Source organism: Tenrec ecaudatus, chromosome 6 (genome assembly GCF_050624435.1).
Source record: "Tenrec ecaudatus isolate mTenEca1 chromosome 6, mTenEca1.hap1, whole genome shotgun sequence".
In the NCBI taxonomy this organism is placed as follows: Eukaryota; Metazoa; Chordata; class Mammalia; order Afrosoricida; family Tenrecidae; genus Tenrec; species Tenrec ecaudatus.
In genome coordinates, this window is record NC_134535.1 from 126,527,644 (window position 1) to 126,552,044 (window position 24,401).

A 24,401-nucleotide genomic window follows, 5' to 3' on the forward strand; every position below is an offset into this window, starting at 1 on the left:
AATGACAGTGATGAAGTAGCCACGAAAATAATGTTATGGTTTGGGGGGGGGGTCCCCACAGCATGAGGAGCTGTCTGAAAGGGTGGCGGCTGCTGGGGCACTTCGCCCCGGCCCTACAGGGTCGCTCTGAGCTGGAATCAACTCCATGGCACTGAGTAGCGTGTGTGCATGTGTGTGTGTGTGCACGCGTGTGCGTGCGTGTGTGCGCACGTGTGTCAGGTGTGCGTGTGTGTCAGGTGTGTGTGTGTCAGGTGTGTGTCTGCGTCTGTGTGTGTCAGGTGTGTGTGTGTCAGGTGTGCGTGCGTCAGGTGTGTGTGCGCGTGTGTGTGTCAGGTGTGCGTGTGTGTCAGGTGTGTGCGTGTGTCAGGTGTGCGTGTGTCAGGTGTGTGTCTGCGTCTGTGTGTGTCAGGTGTGTGTGTGTCAGGTGTGCGTGTGTGTCAGGTGTGTGCGTGTGTCAGGTGTGCGTGTGTCAGGTGTGTGTCTGCGTCTGTGTGTCAGGTGTGTGTCTGCGTCTGTGTGTCAGGTGTGTGTGTGTCAGGTGTGCGTGCGTGTGTCAGGTGTGTGTGCGTGTCAGGTGTGTGTGTCAGGTGTGCGTGTGTGTCAGGTGTGTGCGTGTGTCAGGTGTGCGTGTGTCAGGTGTGTGTGCGTGTGTGTGTCAGGTGTGCGTGCGTGTGTCAGGTGTGTGTGCGTGTCAGGTGTGTGTGTGCGTGTGTGTGTCAGGTGTGCGTGTGTGTCAGGTGTGTGCGTGTGTCAGGTGTGCGTGTGTCAGGTGTGTGTGTGGCCTGGAACAGCCAGCGTGCAGTCGGATGACACGCGCAGTTCACGCCTGAAACGGAGCAGCACCGCAGCCAGGGCCCAGGCTGACTCACGGACAGAGGCCGCCCAGAGGCAGGGACCCCAAACAGATGTGAAACACGAAGACCCACGCCCCACGCCCCAGGGGCTCAGGAGTGGGGTGCAGGGTGCAGGGTGCACGCAGCCTCGGGAGGTGAGCAGAGGGTTAACTGCCCGGGAGAGTCCTCCCGCCCCGCGGGGGCAGCGTCTCGGGGCCAGCCGAGTCCCCTAGAGCGGTGACCACCGTGTTAACGGCCGCGGAAGGACGCGCGCGGGGCGCGGCGCGGGGCGGCGCAGAGAGGAGAGGGTTAACTGCCCGGGAGGGCCCGCGGGGCGGGGCCCCTGAAGGGGCGGGGCTTCGGGAGGGGCGGGGCCGGGGCGGGGCTGGAGGCGGAAGCGGCGGCGGCCGGCCCGCCCCTGCTGCCCTCGGCTCGGCCTCTGCGGACCGCCGGCGACTTACGGGGCCGGGAGCTGGCCGCGGCTCGCGGGGGGCGACAGCGATGGCGGAGGGGGCGCCCCGGGGCCGAGGCGCCGAGGGCGCGGACTGACGCGGCTCTGGGCGCGGAGAGGCGGTGGGCCAGGTGAAGCACGGGCCTGGGCGCCGCGGGCAGTGGATGGATGGGCCGCCGCCGCCTGGGTCTCCCGGTTCACACGCTCTCTCCCCCGACCCCGCTCCAGGTCAGTCCGCAATTGGAGCGCAACTTTCAGACCCGGCACTCCTCAACTCCTCTACCTCCATGGGCCAGACGGCCCTGGCAGCGGGCAGCAGCCGCAGCACCCCCACCCCACAGGCCCTGTACCCCGACCTCTCAAGTCCTGAGGGCCTGGAGGAACTGCTGTCCGCACCCCCTCCTGACCTGCGGTCCCAGCGGCGCCACGGCTGGAACCCCAAGGACTGCTCAGAAAACATCGATGTCAAGGAAGGGGGGCTGTGCTTTGAGCGGCGGCCTGTGGCCCAGAGTACTGATGGGGTCCGCGGTAAGAGCGGCTACTCGAGGGGCCTGCACGCCTGGGAGATCAGCTGGCCGCCGGAGCAGAGGGGCACCCACGCCGTGGTCGGCGTGGCCACGGCCCTGGCCCCGCTGCAGGCCGATCACTACGCGGCGCTGCTGGGCAGCAACAGCGAGTCCTGGGGCTGGGACATTGGGCGTGGAAAGCTGTACCATCAGAGCAAGGGGCCTGGCGCCCCCCACTATCCAGCCGGACCTCAGGGTGGCCCGTTGGAGGTGCCAGAGAGGCTACTGGTGGTTCTGGACATGGAGGAGGGAACTCTGGGCTACGCTATCGGGGGCACCTACCTGGGGCCAGCCTTCCGAGGACTGAAGGGCAGGACCCTCTACCCGGCTGTAAGTGCTGTTTGGGGCCAATGCCAAGTCCGCATCCGCTACCTGGGCGAGAGGAGAGGTGAGGCCTGGGGAGAGGGTCTGTCACTGGAGGTGGTGAATCGGCAGGTGGTGGTTCTTCAGGCTTGCCTCGGCAAAAATAACTTGCTGGAGTGCTCCTGGCTAATAGGTGCTGAATGCAGACGGGCCTGAATGGGGTCTAGGAATTAGGGTTTACTGAGGCTTCAGGCCCTGAAGCAAGCGGTGCAAGGGTTAAAGGTGTACTGGTTCAAAGGCAGAGAAGGCTAGCACCAGGGGTGTGTTCAGATTCCCTGGGCTCTGACCCATCGCTGACACATACCTACTTCCTCCCACAAACTACCCAGGATGGAGCTGGGGGTTTCCTGGGCACCCAGAAGAGTAGGAGGTGGGCCTTGGGGCGGGGCCTCCTTGGGGAGCCAATTAAGGCCAGAACTTGGGGCTGACTGAATTTAGCCATAGCCTGAGTTTGCAGTCTCCAGCAAGAGCAGCCCAGTACAGGCCCAGCAGGGCCAACCCATCCATTTTGTCACATAGCACCAGCCCCCAGGCACCTTGGCATGTCCCCTAGAGGGCCTAGCTGCAGCTGAATTCCCAGCTCTGCTGGAGGATGTGTGAAATCTAGCTGAAATGCCCTCACCCCAAGAGTAGATGCAGAAGGTTAAGGTGCCTTGCACCTCCCTTTCAGGCCAGGTGTAGCAAGCAGCAGTGGAGCAGGGAGGCCAGAAGGGCTGTGGGCGAAGACCCAGTAGTTTGAAGGTGTTTGTCTCCTGGTGGGCACTGCACCCCTACTTAACCTTCACCTTCCTCTGTCCCCCAGCGGAGCCGCACTCCCTTCTGCACCTGAGCCGGCTGTGTGTGCGCCACGCCCTGGGGGATACCCGGCTTGGCCAGGTATCTGCTCTGCCGCTGCCCCCTGCCATGAAGCGCTACCTGCTCTACCAGTGACCTGTGCTTCCCAACAGTGCAGAGACCTTGTGGGTCTCAGGAGTGGCACAGGAAGTTGCTGGTCCACACCAGCTTCTGAAAGCCAGTGCCTCTGACGGGGGAGGCGAGCTCCTGTCCCCAATATTCTGGGGAGCTCCATCGTCCCACAGGCACCCAGCGTGGGTGGCAGGAGGGAGCTATTATTCGAGCCTGTGGCTGCCTGGTACTCAAAGTTTGCTTTTGTTTTTTTGAGTAAAAATATTAAGATCTGTTGTTATAGAAATGTTACTGACCGTTTCCCCCCTCTTGGCACGCAGTATAGGGTCTGTGGCTGTCTCTAAAAGGAGAAATCGCATGGGCAAGTACAGCGAAGGGCACACCACAAGGCACAGTGCCAGATATTTATTTCCCCCACGACTGCGGCAGCTGACACACGACACAGGCAATGGAATCATGGGAGATGGTAGCACCCCTGGGCCCTGAGGGGCAGACAGGGCCTCTTCTCAGCTGCTGACCTCAAGATAAGTGGGAGAGCAAGAGGAAGGTACTTTCTCTCTCCTGCCTTTGCTGTGATCTGAGGCTAAGGGCACCCAGGGGCAAGCCCCCCCCATCCCCCCCACCTCTCAGCTTACAAGAAGCCACCTTGGTAACATGTAAAGTTCCGACCATTATAGTCCTGGGTGAAGTGATTGGCCTGGTCCCAACCATGACAGGAGAAGGTGCACACAGTACAGTTTGGATGAGGCCACGAGAGGGGGGCAGGTGACACCATCACAAGCATGGGGCAGGGTGGCAGTTGATGGACTAGGCTTCTGGGCTGCCTAGTCTCTGGCTTGGCAGGAAGGGGGCCAGGGAGATGGAAGGGAGGGGCTTATTGTTTGGCATTGATGATGTCCACAAATTCGGGCTTGAGGGAGGCGCCACCAACCAGGAAGCCATCCACGTCAGGCTGGCTAGCCAGTTCCTTGCAGGTAGCCCCTGTCACAGAACCTGGGAGGGAGTAAAGAGGGGGGTGATCAGGGGTGCGGTGGGCCCCCTGAGGAGGACCTGGTCTAGTTTTCAGTAAGGCCAAACCTACTCACCTCCATAAATGATGCGGGTGCTTTGAGCCACCGAATCAGAGACGTTGGACTTGAGCCATCCCCGCAGTTTCTCATGGACTTCCTGGGCCTAGGACAAGAGCAGGCAAGTAGAACCCTTTCTCATCCCCACCCAGTGGGAAAAAGCACCGGGCACCGATGTGCAATCTCCCAACTCTAGCGCTTTAATCCCAGCCAGGGCTCAGAATGAGGGGCTCGGACAAATCTTTCTCTGTAGATTTGGGGTCTCCTGGTCTTTTAACATGTGGGATTGGTTGGCCCACAAGGTCTCTGTGGCTACCCTGTTGTACAAAGGAAGGGCTCCTGGGGTAGGTCACCTGTTGGGGTGTTGCAGTCTTGCCGGTACCAATGGCCCACACGGGTTCATAAGCCAAGACAACCTTGCTCCAGTCGGTCACGTTATCTGCAGGGCAGAGATGAGAGATGGAGAGGGCATTAACAGAAGCCAGCCACCTCCCCCAGGGTAGGAAGAATGGGAGCAGCCCCCTGCTGCCGACTGAAGAACCCTACCCACCCACCCAAGTGGCAACTGTACCATCAGGGGGAGTGAGGGAAGGCACAAGGGCTCTGGTCCCCCCTTTCCTGGATCAGCCTGAGTTCAGAGTCAAGCTGCAGAGCATCCAATCGCACCCTCTGTGGCCCTGGCTAGGCTCAAAGGTCTTCTCCAGAAATACCTGCAATGACCTTGGTCTGCTCAAAAACGACCTTCTCTGTGATGCCAGCTTCCCTCTCATCCAGCTTCTCCCCGATGCATGCGATTACTCCAAGGCCCTCTGCCAGGGCATGGGCCACCTTCTGCCCAATGAGCTGTTTGGGGAACAAATCTGGTGAAACACCCCTCTTGGAATAAGGGTCTCCTCTCCCCCTCCTTTCCTGCTGACTCACCTCATCCGACTCTCCAAAGACATGCCTTCTCTCCGAGTGGCCCAGGACTACCCAGGTGGCTCCACAGTCTTTGATCATGCCAGGGCTAAATGAGAGAGGGAGCCACAGGTCAAGAGGGAACCCTCCCCTTAGCTAGGAAAGGGCGGGCGGGGTGTGGGGTGGCTGTACCTCCCTTCTGCCTGTGTCTCACCTGATCTCCCCAGTGAAAGCCCCGTTGGTCACTTTGTAGCAGTTCTGTGCAGCCACTGCGATCTTGGCATCCAGCTTCTGCCTGACAAAGTCGATGTAGGCAGTAGGGGGTGCACAGACCACCTCTGAAGATGAGATGGAAGGTGGGGGTGGTGGGGGTGGAGGAAGATGGCAAGAAGCCTACATTCTTCACTTCCATCCAGTGCACTGGAGCACCCCTCCCCCCACGTCCTCCCCACCCCCACTATCCTTCCTCCTTAGTCTTCTTTCCTTTTTGTCGCCCAGCAAGAGATGACCTTTGTCCACTCCCCAGCCCAGGCCGGGCCTGCAACCAACCCAGAGCGCCTTCCAGGTGGCCATGAGAGGCCATGGCCCTAGGCCTGCCCTCTGCTCTTTAACAGCTGTGGCTCTGGTTTCTGGGGGCTATTCTGGGCACAGGCACCTCCCAGACTCAGCATTCTCGAGGGGCCAAGCCGGCCTCCTTTCCAAAATAGCCCATCCTCACCTGCTCCAGCAGGAAAGGATTTTTAGCAGGGGCGAAGGGGCCAATTTCTTGTGTTTGCATGGGGGCCGTTAGGGGAACACACCAGAAGGGGCTAGCGCTTCGGGTCTGGCGCCTGTGATTTAGGGGGTGGGCGGGCGGGGGCAGAGCACAGCATCCTTTACCCGTGGGTGGCACGCAGTTGACTAGCTCCCACAGGCCTCGCGCTTCCCGTTCCCAGGTGGGGGGATGCTGTGGGACCGCTACCCAGTCCCAGTGGCTCGGCCAGTTTGCATTCCGCTCGGTGCGCCCACAGAAGGCCGCGCGGCCGGGGCTGCTGAATGGAACGGATCCGAGTGTCCGGCGGGGCGGGGGCCGCGGCGGCCAGGCCAGGCGCGGGGAGGAGTCTCTCGGGCTACGTGCGGCGGCGCACGGCGCCGGGGCCCAGGGGCAGGTAGCCGGGAGCCGCGTGCGCTGTGGCCCCCCCCCCGCTCGGGGGCGTCGCAGGCTCCCCCGGCCGCCCCCCGGGGCTCGGGCGGGCTCTGCTCCTTCCCCGCTCCTCGCTCGGACAGTCCCCGTGCGCGCCCCGGGCCATCTTCTTCCCAGCGACCCGAGTCCTTTCCCGCCCCGGTGGGAGGACCCCATTAAGTGGGGCCTCGCCTTCCCCCGCGGACGCCTCCCCCCCTGCAGCCGCCGCACTGTGGGGTCAAGGGCCGGACACCTAGCAGCCTGATCCCGGGCCGCGCGTGCGGTCCGGTCCCCGAGGGCACCCGCGGGGGCCACGCCCGTCCCGCTCTCCGCCCGGGCGAGGGCTTACCGGTATCGGCCGGCAGCTTGGCCGCGTTCAGGGTGGTGATGAGCTCCCCCAGCCCCTTCTTCCGCCCGTTCATCTTCCAGTTTCCCCCCACGAAGAACTTCCTGGAGGGCGCCATGGTGCTGGCGCCGACAGTCTGAAGGTCAGGATCACCGCGCAGCCGCTGCCACTGGTGGCTTATATAGAGCGCGGCGAGGCAGAACTCCGCCTCCTCCTCCTCCTCCTCCGCCATGCCCGCTCCTCCCTGCCTGCCCGCTCCTCCCTCCCTGCCTGCCCGCTCCTCCCTCCCTGCCTGCCCGCTCCTCCCTGCCTCCCTCCCTGCCAGTCCTTAGCCCTGGGCCCGCCCGCCGCGGGCCGGGATGGTTCGATTCTGACGTGCCCTCCTTTCTTCTATCGACGTTCCAGCGGCGTCGCGGGCGGGGGCTGGGTGGCCGTCGCCCCACTGCCTGGCCGAGGGGTGGCAAGCGCTGTGATCCGTGCTTGGGCGTCCCCCAGGGGCGACTCGGCGGCAGGAAGGAAGCCAGGCCTTGCGCCAGTGCTCACCAGGGCGCAGGCAGCTCCGAGGGGCATGGCTCCAACTCGGGGAACGAGCACCCCTGCCCCCAGCGTCCGGGGAGCACCCTTGACCCACCCAGCAATACGTTTGGCCCCACAGCCGCTGGACAAGTGACAGGGTCTGCGGGAGGGGCAGCAGCCCCTCCGGGACGCCTTACTCTGCGGGAGCTCACAAGCCACTCCTGGGCCTGGGGCCCAGGCAGAGGCCCCCCCCCACTAGGGCGAGGAGGAAGGGCTCTCCAGCCGCTTCCCTTTCTCTGCACCGAGGCCCTCCCTTGGCGGTCTCAGCCCCAACTAGCCCTCCTCCTGCCCCAGGGACCACCTCCCAGTGGCACACCCAATTCCCCAGCGCCAGCGACCGTGTACCAGGAGCTGCCCAGCAAGTTGCCCACACTCAGTCTCAGGGACCCACAGGCCAGTTCGCTCCCTTGCCTACAGGGTCGATAGCAGTTGGCACCCACTGGGGCAGGGGGTTTGTGAAACTGGCCGAGCGCCCTCCCGAGGTCTCCAGTAGCCATCCTGCTTTACCCACACTGGTCTCAAATGGGACAAGACACAAAGTAGCCATTGTACTTTTATTCACATCAGGTATTTTGGCATTTTCAGAAAGGGTGGGGGAAAGACAGGCAGGAAGGCGCCCGGTCCCCGATTCCCTCCTAGCCCTCCCTTGCCCAGCCACATGGAACACGCAGGGGGAGGAGGGCAAGCAGAGACCTCCCTCCCCTGGAAGAGGACGCACAAAGCGACACCCACGCGCACACATACACACACACAGACGACACCCCTCCCCATTCCACACCAGGGGCCGGGCAGGGTTACAGAGCAGCAGCACACTGGGTCCAGGGGCAGGGGACACTACGGAGCCTTGGTGTGGACAGGCGGCCAGCCCTCCCTTCCCCTTCCCGCCCTACTCCCCAAGCCTAAGATGTGTCCCCTCCCCTTTGCTTGGCCCTGCTCTAGGCCTCCAGCTTCTTCCCTGCAGCTGGGACCAAAAGGAAAAGGGTCTCGAGCAGGGGGCTGGGCAAAGCCCATCCCACAGCCCCATCCCTCAGGCGGGTGGTCTGCCCCTGCCCCAGTGGTAAGGGGTGAGGAGGGCTCTTAGCTGGCCACTCTCTGATAGAAGTAGATGTAGCCCAGGTCCTTGGGGGGCTTCTCGGAGGCACACACTTTCTGGTCATTGTAGATCACCCATCTGGGGGAGAGGCAGAAAAGGATGCATGCGCACCCCAAGTTGGATCAGTTTCCTCTCTGTTTCTCCTGGTGCTTCTGTTCTCTACACCCTACTGTACTGGAGGGAGGGTCCCAATCCCACCAGGGTCCTTTCCCTTACTCTGTCTTGGGGCCCTCTTTTATCTTTACAACCAGCCCTGCCCCATTCCTATGAGGCAGGGGGCGGCAAACTTTCTGTGAAGGCTGGACAGTACATCTCGGGTTTCACAGGTCACCTGCCCTCTGACTGTGACTTAAGTCTAGCTGCTGCAGGAGGACTGCAGCCATGTCAAACCCAGTGTTGTCATCGAGTCAATACTGACAGCAGCCCTGCAGGGCAGGGTAGGACTGACTGCCCCTGTGGGTTTCCAAGACTGCCGTTCTTCACGGAAGCAGAAAGCCCTTTCTCCCAAGAAGCTGCTGGCATTGAGCTTCCGATCACAGCCGACCCGCAGCCACGGTGCCATCACGGCTCTGAATGCAGCTGGTGCCAACGCCTAGTGACCCACAGCGGCTCCACTCCAGAAAACGGCATCCACAAGAGCCCTGGGGCTAGTTTGCCGATCTCTGCTGTCAGTCAAGGTCCAATCTGGGGCGTCCTTGTGCCCCATAGTCACAGCTATTCTGGAATTTTCTTGTACAAGGTCCCTACTAATTCCCACCTCCCTTTCCCCATTGAAGGTGTCCACGGGCAGCCCCTTACCTGCCCTCCTTCTTGATGTGGCAGACATAATGACCACACATGGTAGAGGTGCCCATGTGGCTAATGAAGGCAAAGAGCTGATACTCTGGGGAGAGAGAAGGCAGAGACGGACATGTGGAATGCCTGCATCCCATGCTGAGGCTCCAGCCAGCAGCTCAGGGGACGTGGAACATGCAGGGCGCTCTTCAAGTCCCACCCCCAGGAACTGACCCCTCTGGCCCCTGGGAAGGCAGCACTGCATTCCAAAGAGGGCTCTGGAGCAGTGGGTTGGCTAGCTCCTCCCAGCTGTCCCGTTTGTCTGCCAGGCCCACTCACTTCCAGGGCCGTCCCGGACTTTAGGCCCTACTGGCACCGACTCCGAGATGGAGTCAGCAGCGGAGCGGCCCTCTGAGATGTCCATGGCAGCTTCCGCATCCAGGTCATCAATGTGGCTGAAGATCCAGTCCACAGCCCGCTCTAAACTGTTGTTCTTGGAGAGGAAGGGGCCGTTACTTTTCTGAGCACATTCAGGGGCAAGCAAGCATCGGGGAGAACTCACTGCCGCCATCGAAGGACACCCAGCCCCCGGCACCCCAACACACAAACACACACACACACACAATCCTCTGCTCGGTCAGACTGAGGCTCGCTCCCTGCTCCCCGTGGCAGCCCATACCGTGGCCCGGAGAGCCTTCAGGGCCTGGTCCTGGGAGAACCCCATGGAGACGATGGTGGTCACACAGTCGTCAGGTGGTGGCTCGGCAGCTGTGCTTATGGAGCCAGGTCCACTGGAGCCAGGCAGGATGAGGGGGTTTGCGAAGTCTGTCAGGAGGTAAACGGCTGAAGTGTGTCTGCAGGGAGGATGGCAGCCTGGCTTGGCCCACCCCGCTGGCCGGCCTACCTGGATCATCCATGTGTGACATGACCCAGTTCATGGCCGCCTCGGCCCCGCTGTTGCCCGTGTAGTAGACAGCTTTGCGGCAGGCGTCCATAGGGAAGCCCATCTCCACCAGCTGGATGATGACGGATTCGTCCAACATGGGTGCTGGGGGGGGATAGGGGGTGGGGTGGGCACACTGACTGTACTCCGTGGGGCACCCTCTGCTCCCTTCCAAGTGCACCCACAGCCCTTTCTCCCAGCCATCCAAGTCCATGCATGTCCCTCATCAACCTTACCCCAGAACTAGAGGGACCACACGGAGATCCCAAAGGCACAGAAGGGAAGTGACAGGGCCCTGTCCAGAGACTGGCCCTGCGTCTGCTGCAGGGGACTCACCCCACCCCGCCCCCCGCCAGCAGGAACAGGCCTTGAGAGGCGATTAGCCAGGGCCATGGCCACCCCTGCGGCAAATGTGGCTGAGGGTGCTCTAGGGGGTCCCCAGCTCCATCAAAAGGGCAGGAGAAACACAAAGGACAGGAGAGGGGAGACAGGAAAAACACAAAGGACAGGGTCGGGGAGACAAGGCGGAGAAGGCCCCCCCCCAGCAAGGAGAGAGACAGGCAGGAAGAGTCACTAACATGTTGGAGAGGAGAAGTGAGGGGAGCAGAAGGAGTCGTCGTCTTCGTTGCCATAGAAACCAAGGCTACCTTTGGGCTCGTCCGGAGTGACCAGAGGAGGGGCAATGTCAGGCAGCTCCTCCTCTCCGGGCTGCAGCCCTGTCCCCCGCAACTGGGAGATGTCCAGCTCCTCCGGCATCTCGATGGACACGTCTGCAAGGGGAAGGGCAGGGCGAGGGTCGCCTTGGTGGCTCACTGCTCGTTCAAAAGGAGCTACCATGAGCAGGCCCATCTTAGAAGGCCCGGATCCTGGCTCCAGCTCTGCCACAGCTACGCGCAAGGAAGGGGGCCACTGCCGTGGGACTGGGTGGCTTTATGACTTCTGAGGAGCTCCGCCCCTTGTTCCAGAGAAGGAAGTCAGATCAGTAATCCTCAGAGAGCTCTTAGAGCCGTCAGGGGTCTCCGCGAGCCAGAACTCACTGCTCACGACTCAAGGTGAAAACATTTCACTGGTTATAAAAATGCAGCTATGGAAATCACGTTGGTTGGGAACGTTAACTGCAAACTTGAAGGCGTCTTCTAATGTTTCTGAGTCAGGGTTTATTTGTTTTTCACAAACCCTGGCCCCTTGAAGCTCATTTTGTTCTATTCTCAGAGGCAGGGGCTACAGGTGCTACGGCCCCTCCTGATTCTAGCGTTCTCAGCTTCCCTCCCTCGGCCCGGGCACCATACCCAGCTTCTTGGGCACCCAGTCTAAGCCGAAGGTGAACTTCTTGATCTGGATGACCAGGTAGTCAGGGAATGAGGCAAATCGCGTGGTCCTAGGGAAGAGAGAATGTCCTGGTACCTGAGCATCCCACAGCTCCCCTCTCCTGATAGCCCCGTAGCCCCTCCTGGGATGAGCAGGTGGGGGAGACCTAAAAGCTCGAGAGATCCCCACGGCACTCTCCCCCCGTAGGTGCGGACACAGGAGAGAGGGAAGTACAGGGCAAGTTGCAAATTCCCCTCAGGTCAAGGAGCGCCTTCCCATCTCTAGCCGGTGCCAATGACATGGCTCGGACACCAGAGGCTGTTTCTGGCAATGCTAATCCTGTCCCTACTGAAGGCCTGCCCTCGAGCACAGCTGAGGGACGAAAGCAGAGCCACAGGGTGGGAGGAAGCTGTGGCTGCCCACCCCGGAGGGCGGCTCTGAGGCAGGAGGGGCTGGGTGGCTGTCGGTAATGGGTGTACCAGGGGAGAGGGAAGGACGGGGTGCGGGGACAGGGCAGGTGGCAGGCACAGCAGTCGCCCACGTCTACTCCGGCCAGACCACCAGCCCCCAAATGAAAGGCGTATGAGAACAGGAGAGACGTTCGGTAGCTTCCAGGGTCCCCAAAGCCTCGGGCCCAGACGCACAGGGCTTACTTGACGGCTACTGATTTGGCCTGCAGGGCGGTGCTCCAGAAGTCATCCACCTGCTCGGGCGCCCCGTAGGCCTCCAGGCAGGAGCTGAAGGGCACCTGGGCCCGCACCAGTTCTGGCAGCGGCAACTTCTCCTCCTCGGCTTGCCGCTTCTTCTCCTCATACTCCACAAGCTCCTCTGGAGGCACAAGGGACCAGTGGGCCCGGACCCCAGCCTTGCCCGCAGGCTCTGCAGCCGTGCCTACTACAGCTCCTCTGCCCTCCCAAGGCCCACTAGACCATCGGTCACGTGAGGACCCTGCCTCTCCTCAACAGGCTGCGCTGGTGGTTGTTAGGTGCCCTCAAATTGGTTCCAACCCGGAGAGACCCTAAACACAATGGAATGAAACACTGCCCGGTGCTGCGCCGGCCTCGCATCGGCCCCTCCGCCCGAGCCCCTTGCTACAGTCCCCGCGTCCATCCATCCCCATGAGGGCCTTCTTTTTTACTGCCCTTCCGCTTTACTAGAGGAGCCCTGGTGGCGTAGTGGTTACGGGCTGGGCTGCGATCCCAGAGGCCAGCAGTTCGACACCATCAGCAGCTCCTCAGGAGAAGACGGGGCTTTTCATCCCTGTCAACAGCTGCAGTCTGGGAAACTCAGGGGCAGTTCTACCCTGTCCTACAGGTTGCTGTGAGTTGGCAGTGACTCGATGGCCATGGGCTCTCTCTCCTCTACTTTACCACCGACGATGTCCTTCACCAAGAACTGGTGTCAAGCTGTGGGCAAGGTGGCCCCGGGAGCAGGGCACACGGGAAGCAGGCTGGTCCTTGGGGCCAGGCCTCACAGAGCTCGCCTGCCGCTTCCAGCCCCTGCTGAGCACACGCTACCTTTGTTCAGGGCCGCGTCCACGGGCACCGGCAGCTGCATGATGTAGTCAACTCGCTGGGTGTACTTCACCTTCTCTGTGGCCAGGCACTTGATCTTCTCCTCCACCAAGAAGCGGAACACTTCATTTGGGTTTTCAGAACTCCGGCAATTCCTCTGTGGGGAAGACACAGGGAAGCCAGGTAGGGAATGGGGGGTGAGGGGGCTGAGCAGGGTCCCTGGGGGGCAGGGGAAAGGGGGAGGTGGAGACGGCCTCGAGGATGCAAGGGTGGAGCAGGCTGACTTCCGCTCGTGACTTTAATGCACGCACCCCCCCTCCTCCACACCCTGGCCCCACGGAGCCCTGTGTGCCTAGGCCGCCATGGCTGGTTATTTTCTTTCTGAGCACTAAGCAGTCTCACATCCTTCTCTGTGGTTGCACCCCACAGGGCTGCAAGCGCACGGTGCACAAGGATCACGGCATGCCCTCACCAACCATTCTCTGTGCATGCAGACTCTCTGGGCACAGGGGAGGCTCTGCCAGCAGAGGGTGGCAGGAGGGAGAGGGAGGGATGCGAGGCGTGTGAGCGAGTCTCCCTCGGGCCCTCACCTCGACCATGTTGATAAGGTGCAGGAAGAACTCCTGGGCATCCTGCTGCCGGTTGGTAGAGAATTCCGGGTGGCCTTTGCCAATGAGGGCTTTGAACATCCGAGGGGCGATGCCATCCTGAACTTCCTGGGGAGAGAGGGTAGGGACTCAGCTGGGTTTAGCCCGCCCTGCAGCTTTTAAGGCACCCAGACCTCAGACTCCCCATAACCCCAGCGTTGGCAAGGGGCAGAGGCCCCCAACTCACTTTCTGTTCGGACACCTGCTCCCCATCACCGGACTCCAGCACTGGCTTGGAATACTCTCCAGAGAGAAGGCCATGGCCCAGCTTGGCCCTGTGAAAACAGTCCGGAGAACCAGTTAGCTCCAGTCCCACTGACGCCCACCCGCCTGCCCACAGCCCCTCACCCTCAATGGTGGTCCACCGCAGACAAGACTCAGGGGCGAGAACCCTTGTGTTCCACGGGGACCAAGACCAGGACAAACAAGCCCAGAGGACAGCCACCCAAGAGTTAGTAAGTGACCAGGGGGTACCTGCCATCCCCCCCAGGTGTTCATGCAGGAGGGCGCACACACACCAGCTTGAGTGGGGAGGCCTCTCGGACAGAGGCCTGGCTACCTACACCTGGGTGCTGAAGTCCTGGGTGGGGTCTGTCGGAGCGTTCTGGAAGATCCTCTCCAGCTTATCCACATACCTAAGGACCAGGCAGAGATCATTGCTTGGGCTCGGAGGAAAAGAGAAGCGAGCGGTGATCTACTAACTCCCAGAACAAGCTCTCCCCGAGTGTGGGGTTCCCGGCAGCAGAACCCCGGAGCCCACATCGCTGTTACCTTCTCCACTATGTCAGGGCGCAGCACACGCCAGGGCGAGGGGGAGGGCAGCCCAGGAGCAGGAGAGAGAGACAGTTCCCAATCTATCAGGTAGAGCTTGTTGGTAGTCTAAGTTTTTGAATTTGTGTCAGATCCCTCCAAATTAGACCAACCCACTGCCACTGACTTGATCCCTACTTACAGGACAGGGTAGAACGGCTCCTGAGACTAACTCCTGTTTACAGGAGTCGACAGCCTCATCTTGTCCCCACACGGAAGCTTGTGGGTTTGAACCGCCAACCATGTGGTTAGCAGCCCAATGCTTGATACGCCACCAGGGCGGCTTCCCAACCAAGGCAGCAAACACATTTATGCTAAGAATCTGCCTTTCTTCTTCGTGGTCCAAACCCTTCCTCTCAAGTGCTACTTGTCCATCTGAGGCGCTCATCCAGTGTCACGGACCCGCTAACCCTGGAGTCAGATGCGCGGCCTGGAGAGCCTGGGGACCTGCTGGTGTGTTCTGCAGGGGGCTGAGTGACACACCCCAGCCACGGCACGCTAGAACCGTTCTGAGACTGGGAGAAAGCGGACACCTATTGAGGGCGGCTGAAGGAGGAGTGTGCCCAGAGGCTGGCGGCCAGGAGGAGAGGTGAAGGGATTATGGGTGCAGAGCCCTGGGCCACCGTGGGGAGGGTACTCACTTCCTCTGGAAGTCGGGGATGCTGAAGAGCACCTGGACCACAGAGTTGAGGTAGCAGCTGTTACCCAGGTTCTGGATGCCAGTGTAGCCAGGCCCGAACAGGGGCTTCAGTTGCACACCAGACTCCTGGATCAGCTCCCACTCACCGATCCGCTGGTTCATATCTATCTCCAACTCAGTCATCGTCTTGTCTGTCTGCAAAGGCAGGTGCACTTCACACTGGGCAAGACGCTCACCCGGCCTTTCCACAGACCTCTCACAGGGTCGGATACAACAGCTCTGAACAACGAGAGGCCTGTGAGCGGTCCAGGCTGGGCCACCCAGCCCTCAGAGGCCTATTCGCCTCTGCTCGTAGGGGCCTCTCTACAGGAAAGGCCTTCCCCATCCTGAAGTTCACCCTGGGTCACCTGCGGATTTCACTCCAATGCTATTTTCCCAGGGCAGTCCCTGATTCCCCAGACCTCCTGTGGCCCCCACCCCTCTTTCATCGCACCCATCCGTCTGTCTGTCCACTTGTCTGTGCTGACTGTGTGATGACCGCTTGCCTTTCCCCCACAACACAGGTCTCTGAAAGCGGGACCACACTTGTCGTAGGCACTCGGTCAGTACTCGCTGACAGAATGGATGCTGCTAGGGAGCTGTCCACAGGAGGGCCACACACGAGGGTGTGTTGAACAAGTTGGTGGAAAATGGAATCAAACGATAATGGCATTTCCCCACGGTCTTTCTGAAGCCCTCCCTGTATCTTGGCCGCGGGGTTAACTGCAGTACCTCGCTGCAAATTCTACCCTCTGTTTCAGGCGGCCCGTCACGGGGCAGGGGTAAAGTTGGCAGCTCTCACCTTCTGCATCTTCAGCATGTCAATGCCAAAGTGGGACAGGTGCTCAGCTAGGTTGGGGTCCAGGACCATGTCATCCTCATCGTATGAGTACACGTCTAGGGCAGGAGGCAGGGACAGAGTCAAGCGGGTACCTCTGGAGGGACTCCTGGCCACCAGTCCCACTCCCTGCCCTGGACGGACCGGAGGGCTGGGTGCCTGAGTCACAGAGCGGTCACATGCCCTTCTAGGTGAGGCGCAAGGGAAGATGGGGTGGCGACTGGAGTCAGACAGAGTAAGGGCAGGAGTGGTCTGTCTCACGTCAGTAAGGGACTAGGTCCCGGGGGTTAACTCAGGATTTAGGCTCACCTTGAACATCCTCACCTTGTATTAAGCGGATGTATTCACGTACTGGTGTCACAGAAAACGAATACAAAGACACACATAAGCACACGCGTGTGTGTGGAAGGGGCTACCTGCTCCGTCAGGCGTGATAGTGCCCAGCTTGACAGCCAGCGGGTAGCCCGACTCCCTGTAGTGCTCCACAGCATGGTTGTTGCCCCCACTGCCGTCGAAGTAGCGGCGGCCGCACAGGATGGAGCCATCGGTCAGGTTGAGCCACAGGTTCTCCTTCATGTCGCACTTGGAGCACTTCCAGCCCCTGCCCAAAGCAGGTTGAGTAGGGAGGGAGGCTGGGGGTGATGCGTGCGCCGGGAAGGGGCTCTCACCAGCCCCAACATCCCTCCCATCTGCTCGCCTCTGGTCCCAGCTCTGCCCTTGGCAAACCCTCTCTCCCACCAGATCCCCAGCAAAAGGCAGCTCTGTCTTTGCCCTGCCAGTGGTGCCCCAAGGTGGGAGGGCCAGGCCTCACCAGGGAGGGATTCGAGCAGGGTTGTCCAGCTGCTTGAGGTTGAAGGCGTGCTTAGACACCTGCCGCACCTCCCCATCCCAGGCCTGCACCTCCTGCTTGCGGGAGGCAGAGTCGGCCCGCAGGAGGGCATCTATGGCACTGGTCACCTGTGGAGGGGAACGTAGAGGGTCAGAGGCAGCACCCAGCTCCACGCGCCTCCCTCCCTCCCCACCGTGCTCTTCAGCTCTGGTGATGATCACTGGGCCGAGCACCCCCGCCCCGGCCCACCACCTCTGCTGGGGCGCGAAGGGCTTCCTACCCGCTCCCTGACCCGGTCCGGCAGTCCTCCCAGCCCCTCCCGGGCAATCTCCAGGTAGTCAGGCAAGATGATAATCTTCACATCCTCTTCGTAGTCAGGCTTTTCCTCCGTGAGGTCAAACCCACCTTCCACACCTGGGAGGACAGGGAAGAAGAGGAGGAGTGGGACAGCCGCCACAGGTCAATGCCCCCTCTGTGTCGCTAGGACCCCGGGGCGGCGGGGAATAGGTGCCCACGCAGCTCACCAATAGCCAGTCTGGTAGGTTTCTTCCGGGGCGGATCTCCGGTGCCTGTGGTGGTGTCCTCCTCTTTCTGCAAGGGGGTAAGAAGAGCAGGCTCAGTAAGGGGCACCTGATCCCAGGGAAGGGAAGGCTCCGAGGATGGATGGATGGGGGACCTAGGAAGAGGATGCAGCTGACAAAGATACTGAGCCAAGTGTGTGTGTGTGTGTGTGAGTGAAGTAAATCTCTATGAAACAGTTAAGCTCAACGGTTGGGTAGAAATTGGTAGAACCCCGCCCCTGTCCTCCCAACTACTGCCTTTAGTCACCCGTTTCACTCCCAAGCCTGAACTGAGCTCACCCCCTTGACCCAACTTTCAGCCACGCAGCAGAAGGGGCTACCAGCTGACCAATCACACCAGGGAGTCCCCGCGCCTTGGAACCATCAACCGTGTGAGCTCAAAGGACAGCATTTCCCCAGGGATAAAGCTCTGAAGGCAGGAGGGAGGAGGGGAGGATAAAGGAGGCAGCAACACGGGAGGAAGGGACACGGCATGGGGCTGGGAGGCCGTGGAGGTTGCCAGCCGTGTCACAAAATGCAACGAGCCACAACTGTTGGGCGGAAAACCAATACAAAGCGAAGGAACGTGTCAGAAAACATTTGCCATTCCAGGATCCGCCTGTGTGCGGTGAAGTGACATGAACTCCGTTCATCATGTTCCATCCAGGTTTTAGACACACACAGCAGATGAAAAGGAGAAACGGAAGCCAGTGGGTAAGAAGGGCAGAGACTGTACAGCAGTGCTTTGCGGGGCGTGTGTGCGCCACCCTCTTGCCCTGCCCTTACCGGGCGCCGGGTCCGTCGGAGGTGCAGGTAGACTCGATGGCCCGTCTTGTTGTAGTGCCTCTCCACATATTGTTTCCCGAAGCCGAGGAATGTGCTCATGCAGATGTACAGGCCCCCCTCGGACTCCTGCGGGGCAAGATACACCGGCGGATGACGGCTGGTCAGGCAGGGAAGTCAGAGACCCGGAGCTGAAACTCCTGGCTTCCAGAAGGTAGGGTCTGTTTTCTAACACCATGTGCCCCTTAGCAAGCTGGTTATCCCTTTGTGACCTGTAACCCGGCTAAGATCCTCCCCATCCCCTTCGATGACTTTGATAAGAACCAAGAAGGACATCAGAGGGCTAGCTAACATCTATATATATTTGTTCCTTCGGACACTGGTCCCCTCTAGTCAATCCCAGAGAATTCACTTCCCACTCCTCTTTCCTGAGTCAAGAAATCCCGAAAGTAAATGGTGATCAACCATGTGTACTGCAAGCACCAGGGATGACATTCAGAGGGGAAAGGGACCTTTCTTAGGAGAGACAAGATGTTCGTGTCAGACAGTGGAGGCAGCTAGGGACACCCAAGACAAACAGGGCCTGCCCTCTAGGCTAGGGGACAGATTGCAGCACCGGAATAGCGCCCAGAACCCTGGAGTTTCCAGTGCAGACCTTTCCTATGCCACATTCTTCTTGGGCGGTCAAACGGGCCCACCCTGTGAGCCCTCCACCTGCTCTCCCGCTGAGCCTGATCCATAACTATGATCCCCACCAAAGGGCCACCTGGTTACCTCTAACCTCAAGGTCACCTTCTTCCTAAAACATTCTAGCAACATTTACTGAGGCAGCTGGACCGAGTACAAGCCAGTAAGAAGACCTAAGACCGGGAATGACAAAGGTCTGAGGAGGGAGGAAGGGAGGGCTTCCTCCCAAGGCTGAAAAAGCTCCCATAGGAGCCTTTGTAGTAAAGAGATGGAGAAGATGGAGGAGGAAATTGGAGACAATAACAGTCTTCCCAGAGAGTCAAGGCTTTGAGTAACAATGGGCATCTTCTTCCCAGAATAAAAGGCTCAGTGGCCTTGAAAGTCTCCCTGCTGTGATATGAAAACTAGGCCGATGTGTGAGCCACTCCCGACAACAGTATGGGCGGCAAGGTGCACAGACACATGGAGCACTTCCCACCACTGGGGAAGTCACCCATGCGCCTCCCACCAGGAACCTAATTTAAAGATCATCAAACTTGGCAAAAGCTGGTCAATTACGCAACTGGGTCACCCAGCAGACCTCTTGACTCCGAGTGAGAGGAGAGTGTAAGAGTGAGAGGAGAGTGTAAAAACTTCTTTTAAAGTAGTCAACGTTGTGACTGAGGAGAGACGGCAGGGAACGGCGGGGCGTGTAAGGAGGCACCCACCATCTTCTACCATAAGCTCGGAATGCAGAAAACCACTTCCCTCCCGAGGAGGAGGGCGCTCTAGAAATCCACGCAATTGAGAATCTGGAGGAATGTGGGAGCCCTGTGGGACGAGAACTCCTCTGTTGGAACTAAAGGATGCCCAGTGCACCACAGACGGTGGCGGGTTGGCTCGGAGAAGTCCTTCTTTTTGTCCCTTTGTTGAAGCCCGATTTCAGAGAAGCAGCACATGGTCTGAGACCCCATGCAAGCCTAGCAAATGACGGCGGGGCTCCTGAACTGGGGCCTTGGGTGGTGCTGCTGTACTCAGCAGGGGTGAAGCTTGAACGAGCCTGCCCCTCTGACTTGCAGTTTTCCAGCCCTGAGCTGGTCGGGCTCAACACCATGGGCAGGGCCCAGTGGTGGCTTGAAGGGAGGGGTGGCAAGGGGGGCGGATCCCAGGCTGCTGTCCTCTCTGTGCGGGCCCGGCCTGGATGGAGCTCCCGCAGGAAGGGAGGCACCGGGTGGAGCCTGCAAAACGGGAGGCGCGGTGTGGATGGCAGTTTTGTCTAACTAGTCAAGAGTGGGCGCCGGGATGGGGAAGACTCCGGCTTAGCACCCACCAAGAAAGGAAACATTTATCTGGGAATACCTTCAGTGAGGTTTCCCATTTTCTCCATACTGGGTGGGGAGGGGGGCTGCTGCGAGCAAGGCTCACCTCGAGAGCGGACGAACGTCTTCCTCTCATTATCAATGACCCACCTCCCCGCCCCAGGTCCATCTTAGCCACGGGTGGAGGTTTCCCTAACCCGGCCTTTCTCTGTATCCATCGGCTTCACAGCCCCTCTCAGACGCCTAGCCGCCTAGCAACTGCAGACACCACTACCCCTCAGCTCAGACTAGTGGCGGGGGTCGCCCCCATCCCTCCCACACCGAACTACAAAACCCAGAGAGCCATGCGCCACACGCCAGGCCAGCTCTCAGCCTTTCTCAGGGGCCCGCACGGGAGATGTAGTCCAAAGGTCGGGTTGTACCCTTAGTTCAGGGCGGCGGCGGGGAGTGAGCGACAACAATCCCCACAGTGCTCCGCGAGGGAGGGAGCGGATTTGGAGGGCGCGGTGGCTTCCGGGGATAGTAGTCCGACGACGGGCCCAGATAATGAAAAGCCACGGGGCGGAGGAGCGCGGGAGACTCCAAGTCCCATGGTGCACCGCAGGGAGGCGGCAGCTCAAGCCTTGCAGGCCCCGGCAGAATGACCAGGGCGAAGGGAGGAAGTCGTGCTCGCTGCGGACGTGGGGAACAAGCTTACCGGGGTGTCGAAGGAGAAGGCGCACTCGTCTTTGTGGACCCGGTCTCCAGGCTTAGGGACGCGGATTGTTGGTAATACTGATATCAGCGCCTCCTCACACAGCTCCGCCATGATACCGGCAGCGGCTCTTCCACACGGCGGCTCCCACCGGTCCCACTCCCCCACCCCCTTTCCCTCCCGTCCAATGAGCAGCGCTTACGAGGCGCATGCGCCGGAGGGAAGACGCGCGAGAATGGCAGTTGGGCGGGGCCTGGCTACTAGTGCGCCGCCCTCTGCTCCCACTCCTGAAGAGAGCCAATGAAAAGCGCGTCCAACACAATTGACAGTTGAGAGAGCCAATCCCACTTCGCTACGGTTTATGCGTCGGTCGAGCGGCCAGGCGGGACCCCGAGTTTGGGAGGCTGGGGCTAAGCCGCCTGCAATGCCTTCGAGTGCCTTCGATTGGAAAAATTGACAGACATTTAAGCCAACCGGTCCCAGAAACTTTGCCGGCGACTTGTCCAATCAGAAAATATTAAGCGACTGAAAAAGATTTATGAAGCGATTTGCCTTCTTAATATTTGAAAAAGGGCTGCCCAATGAGGTTGCGCTTGGAACGAGTTCGTATCGAGGGATTAATAGCTGTAACTATCCCTATCCCACTCGTCTTCAGGGGAAGCCAGCCTAACTCCATCTCCAGCTGGTTTTGAACATAATAGCGTGACCGTTTATGGTTTCTTTCTTTGTCAATAAAATAATTTGTCTTTGAACCTGGAGGGTTCAAAAGCGAAAACGAGCCCTCAAAGTCTCGCGATATGCCGAGGAAGTGCCGCCCAGGGCGGAGCAAGCCTCCGTCCGTTGGTCCCAGGACCCTTCTGATTGACGTGCCTCCAGTCCAATGGGGACGCCCACAGAAAGGGGACGCCCACGTCGGGGTAGCCAATAGGGTCAGGGCAGGGGGCGTGGCGGGAAGTTTGAAACTTAGCTTCGGGAATTGAGACACTAGGTGGACTCGAGGTGGACTCGAGGTGGCACTGGGGCCCGGTAAGTGATTTGAATAAATTAGGGGTCCCAGGAGGTTTAGGATGCACCTCCTGGTCAGCTGCACTAGCCATTAGCCCCGCAAGGACCTCTTGCCCAGCGGCCGGGAGGGTCCTCCGTTTGACACTGGGAAGATCGGGTTGACCTGGGTCAAATGCGGGCCCGATCCTGGTAAGAGCTGAGACCTGAGTCGCTTCTCGCAGGCCTCCCTTCCTCTTTTCGAGCCGGGCCCTGCCCCAGCCCGCTTTCCTGGTGGCGATGGGCTTGGCCAAGAGCGTCCCGGTCACCCCAGCGCGGCCGCCGCCGCACAACAAGCTCCTGGCTCGAGTGGCGGACCCGCGTTCGCCGAGTGCGGGCATCCAGCGCACTCCCATCCAGGTACTGCGGGCCGGGGTGGGGGAGGCGAGGAGCAAATGGTTGCGCCCCAGCCTCACTTGGCCCTGAGTGGACCCTCACTCTGGCCACCGTTCCCACGTCGGGGCTTGCTTTTGCACGATTCTCAGCCGGTGTGGGGTAGGTGCGAGGACTTGCAAACTCTCCCTGGAATGTCTGCCCGAGGCCAAGGGCCTGGGGAGAGGGGACAGTCCCAGGCCGAACTTGGCCTGCTTGTGGTCTCATCACAGGTGGAGAGCTCTGCAGAGCCAAGCCTACCTTCAGGGAAACAGCAGGAGGGGCCTAACCCCACGCAGGACTGCGATCCCCGCTCACCTACCCTGGGCATCGCGCGGACACCTATGAAGACCACCAGCGGTGGGTTCTGGGCCCTGGGTGGTGGGTCTCAGGACTCCTCCAAGAGAATTCTGTCGTCTCCCCAACCCCTCACCTCATTCATTTCTCCACATTGCCCCCTCTCCCCTGGTTTCCCTCTTCCCATTCCCTCACCCACCTGGGCGAGAACGCCACACAGCTCCTGCGTTCTTACCAGCTGGCTGAAGGATCTGTGTCAGCGGGTCAAATGTGCCCCACCTCACGTATCTCCTTTAGAGCCTCCGAGCCCACTGGCGAAGCAGCTGAGTGAAGTGTTTGACACCGAAGCTGCCCTGCCAAGTCTTTCCCCAGAGCCTGTTCTGCCCCCGGAGGCACCTTCATCTCCTAAGTTAGACTCACCTCTGGGCGCCCAGGTCTCTCCAGAGGCTCGGATACCACCTCTGAGCCAAACAGAGTTCCCCTCCAAAGAGGTGTTTTCCACAGAGGAAGCAGGCCAGCCTCCAGAGAGCCTGGTGGCCAGCCAGGGCTCAGAGAAGCCCTCGCGAGAGCCCGAGACGCCTCGATCTGCAGGTACAGAATCTTAAGGACACTGTGTCCACCACAGACGCCGGAAGCATGTACTGTGCCAATGTGAAAGGAATCCAGTGGATGCCACTAATGGGGGGCCCTTGCTTTAACTCCCAACCCACCCTAGGTCCTAAGTGCAACCGACGGAAACCCAGGGGCAAGGGCCTCGGGCGATCCCCTCTCACTATCCTTCAGGATGACAACTCCCCTGGGGCCCTGACACCACGGCAGGTAAAGGGAGAGAGGGGCCGCGGCGAGGTAATCCAGCCCGGGGAGTGGGAGACCCTTGTGCCCAGATCTTCTCACTCACACACTGTCCTTGCAGGGAAAGCGGCCTTCTCCCCTGAGTGGAGACGTTAGGGAACTCAAAGAGGGGCCCCGCCTGGGAACTAGGAGACTTGTGAAAACTGGAGGGCAAGCGTGGGAGCCAAGCCAGGGCCATGACAAGGAAAACCAGCACTTTGCCCTGGTGGAGAGCTAGGCCCTGCGCAGCCCCAGTACTGGAATCACCCGGAGCTTCGCCATGTTGCCTTTCTCTGCCGAACTCAGAAGTAGCGTGGTTGGTTTGGTTTTTCTCTGACTCTACTACACCCCTCGGTTGGGCTTTCTTTGAGAGCTTGATCAGACCTTTGTTGTTATGTTTCTTGTAATATTAAAGGAAGTAATTTTAAATGTTTTTTTAAGTGTTATACCTGAACCTCGTGCTGAGTCTTCTGTATAGAAAACACCAGCCAGGAGAGCCTGTGCTCCCCAATGTGAAGGTCCCCCCACTGCTAACTCCAAGCCTATTATCCTCATGTCTTGGTGACAGCAACACCCCTCTCTTCCCCCCCTCCCCCCAGCTTCTCTCCCTCTTGCTCTCCTCCAGGCATTCATCCCCATATGTTCTGAGGACTCCCAGGTCTCTCTAACCATGACCCTTTATCCAATTACTCACTGCCACCACTGGCTTCTGACTCATAGTGACCCTTCAGGACAGGGTAGACCTGTCGTGGATTTCCAAGACCGTAACTCTTTTTTAAAATTTTTTAACTGTAACACTTTACAGGAGTAAAAAGCCCATCTTTCTCCCATAGAGCAGCGGGTGGTTTCAAACTGCTCACCTTGTGGATCCCAGCCCAATGCATGACCACTTCACCACCCGGCCTTCTACCAGCCAGCTCCAGTTGGTCTAAAATTAAATTTATCATCTCCTGTCAGCAGCTGTTGCTCCTCTCGCTTGTTCCAATGTGCAAGAGTATCGGTCATCCTATTATTTCAATTCCAAACCTTGGCCACCAATTGCAAGCCTTTCCTCTGAATGCCCCACATCCTAGCACTTGATCAATAATTTTCTATCTAGAATCTCATTCCGATTCTTCTCCCTTGCCCCATCACTGTCCTCTCTGTCCCCATCACTCTTGCGATTTTACCACCTGCAGCCTATCTTGGCTCCAGACACCTTTCCCTCTAATTCAACCTGCACAGCTTGTAGGGCTC

General features: G+C 59.8%; 4 protein-coding genes across 8 annotated transcripts; 2 read left to right on the forward strand and 2 right to left on the reverse strand.

Annotated features, from left to right (window-relative positions):
* Positions 1-1,252: 1,252 nt before the first annotated feature.
* Positions 1,253-3,395, forward strand: SPSB2 (splA/ryanodine receptor domain and SOCS box containing 2). Of its 2 annotated transcripts, XM_075552121.1 has the most exons (3): positions 1,258-1,415; positions 1,513-2,238; positions 3,016-3,395. In XM_075552121.1, the coding sequence occupies exons 2-3, from the start codon at positions 1,572-1,574 to the stop codon at positions 3,141-3,143; spliced, it is 795 nt and encodes a 264-aa protein (XP_075408236.1). In that variant the 5' UTR covers positions 1,258-1,415; positions 1,513-1,571; the 3' UTR covers positions 3,144-3,395. The 2 variants fall into 2 exon arrangements, with proteins under 2 accessions (XP_075408235.1, XP_075408236.1); XM_075552120.1 differs by having other exon boundaries at positions 1,253-2,238.
* Positions 3,396-3,509: 114 nt separating this feature from the next.
* Positions 3,510-6,752, reverse strand: TPI1 (triosephosphate isomerase 1). Its single transcript, XM_075552123.1, has 7 exons — positions 6,595-6,752; positions 5,298-5,421; positions 5,108-5,192; positions 4,897-5,029; positions 4,540-4,625; positions 4,205-4,292; positions 3,510-4,112 (listed from the first exon to the last, which is right to left on the reverse strand). Exons 1-7 carry the CDS (start codon positions 6,707-6,709, stop codon positions 3,994-3,996), a joined length of 750 nt encoding a protein of 249 aa, XP_075408238.1. The 5' UTR covers positions 6,710-6,752; the 3' UTR covers positions 3,510-3,993.
* Positions 6,753-7,707: 955 nt separating this feature from the next.
* USP5 (ubiquitin specific peptidase 5) lies at positions 7,708-20,795 on the reverse strand. 2 transcript variants are annotated; one of them, XM_075552125.1, is made up of 20 exons: positions 20,628-20,795; positions 17,949-18,074; positions 17,127-17,193; positions 16,883-17,016; positions 16,585-16,730; positions 16,190-16,374; positions 15,738-15,832; positions 14,898-15,091; positions 14,010-14,081; positions 13,634-13,721; positions 13,390-13,515; positions 12,803-12,956; positions 11,939-12,113; positions 11,267-11,355; positions 10,625-10,747; positions 9,939-10,082; positions 9,714-9,859; positions 9,374-9,527; positions 9,059-9,143; positions 7,708-8,338 (listed from the first exon to the last, which is right to left on the reverse strand). In XM_075552125.1, exons 1-20 carry the CDS (start codon positions 20,736-20,738, stop codon positions 8,245-8,247), a joined length of 2,508 nt encoding a protein of 835 aa, XP_075408240.1. In that variant the 5' UTR covers positions 20,739-20,795; the 3' UTR covers positions 7,708-8,244. The 2 variants fall into 2 exon arrangements, with proteins under 2 accessions (XP_075408240.1, XP_075408239.1); XM_075552124.1 differs by having other exon boundaries at positions 10,556-10,747.
* A 757-nt stretch (positions 20,796-21,552) lies between these two features.
* On the forward strand, positions 21,553-23,598 carry CDCA3 (cell division cycle associated 3). Of its 3 annotated transcripts, XM_075552128.1 has the most exons (6): positions 21,553-21,650; positions 21,851-22,025; positions 22,271-22,397; positions 22,632-22,925; positions 23,050-23,153; positions 23,248-23,598. In XM_075552128.1, the coding sequence occupies exons 2-6, from the start codon at positions 21,906-21,908 to the stop codon at positions 23,401-23,403; spliced, it is 801 nt and encodes a 266-aa protein (XP_075408243.1). In that variant the 5' UTR covers positions 21,553-21,650; positions 21,851-21,905; the 3' UTR covers positions 23,404-23,598. The 3 variants fall into 3 exon arrangements, with proteins under 3 accessions (XP_075408243.1, XP_075408244.1, XP_075408242.1); XM_075552129.1 differs by lacking the exon at positions 21,553-21,650 and having other exon boundaries at positions 21,665-22,025; XM_075552127.1 differs by lacking the exon at positions 21,553-21,650 and having other exon boundaries at positions 21,665-22,397.
* Positions 23,599-24,401: the final 803 nt, after the last annotated feature.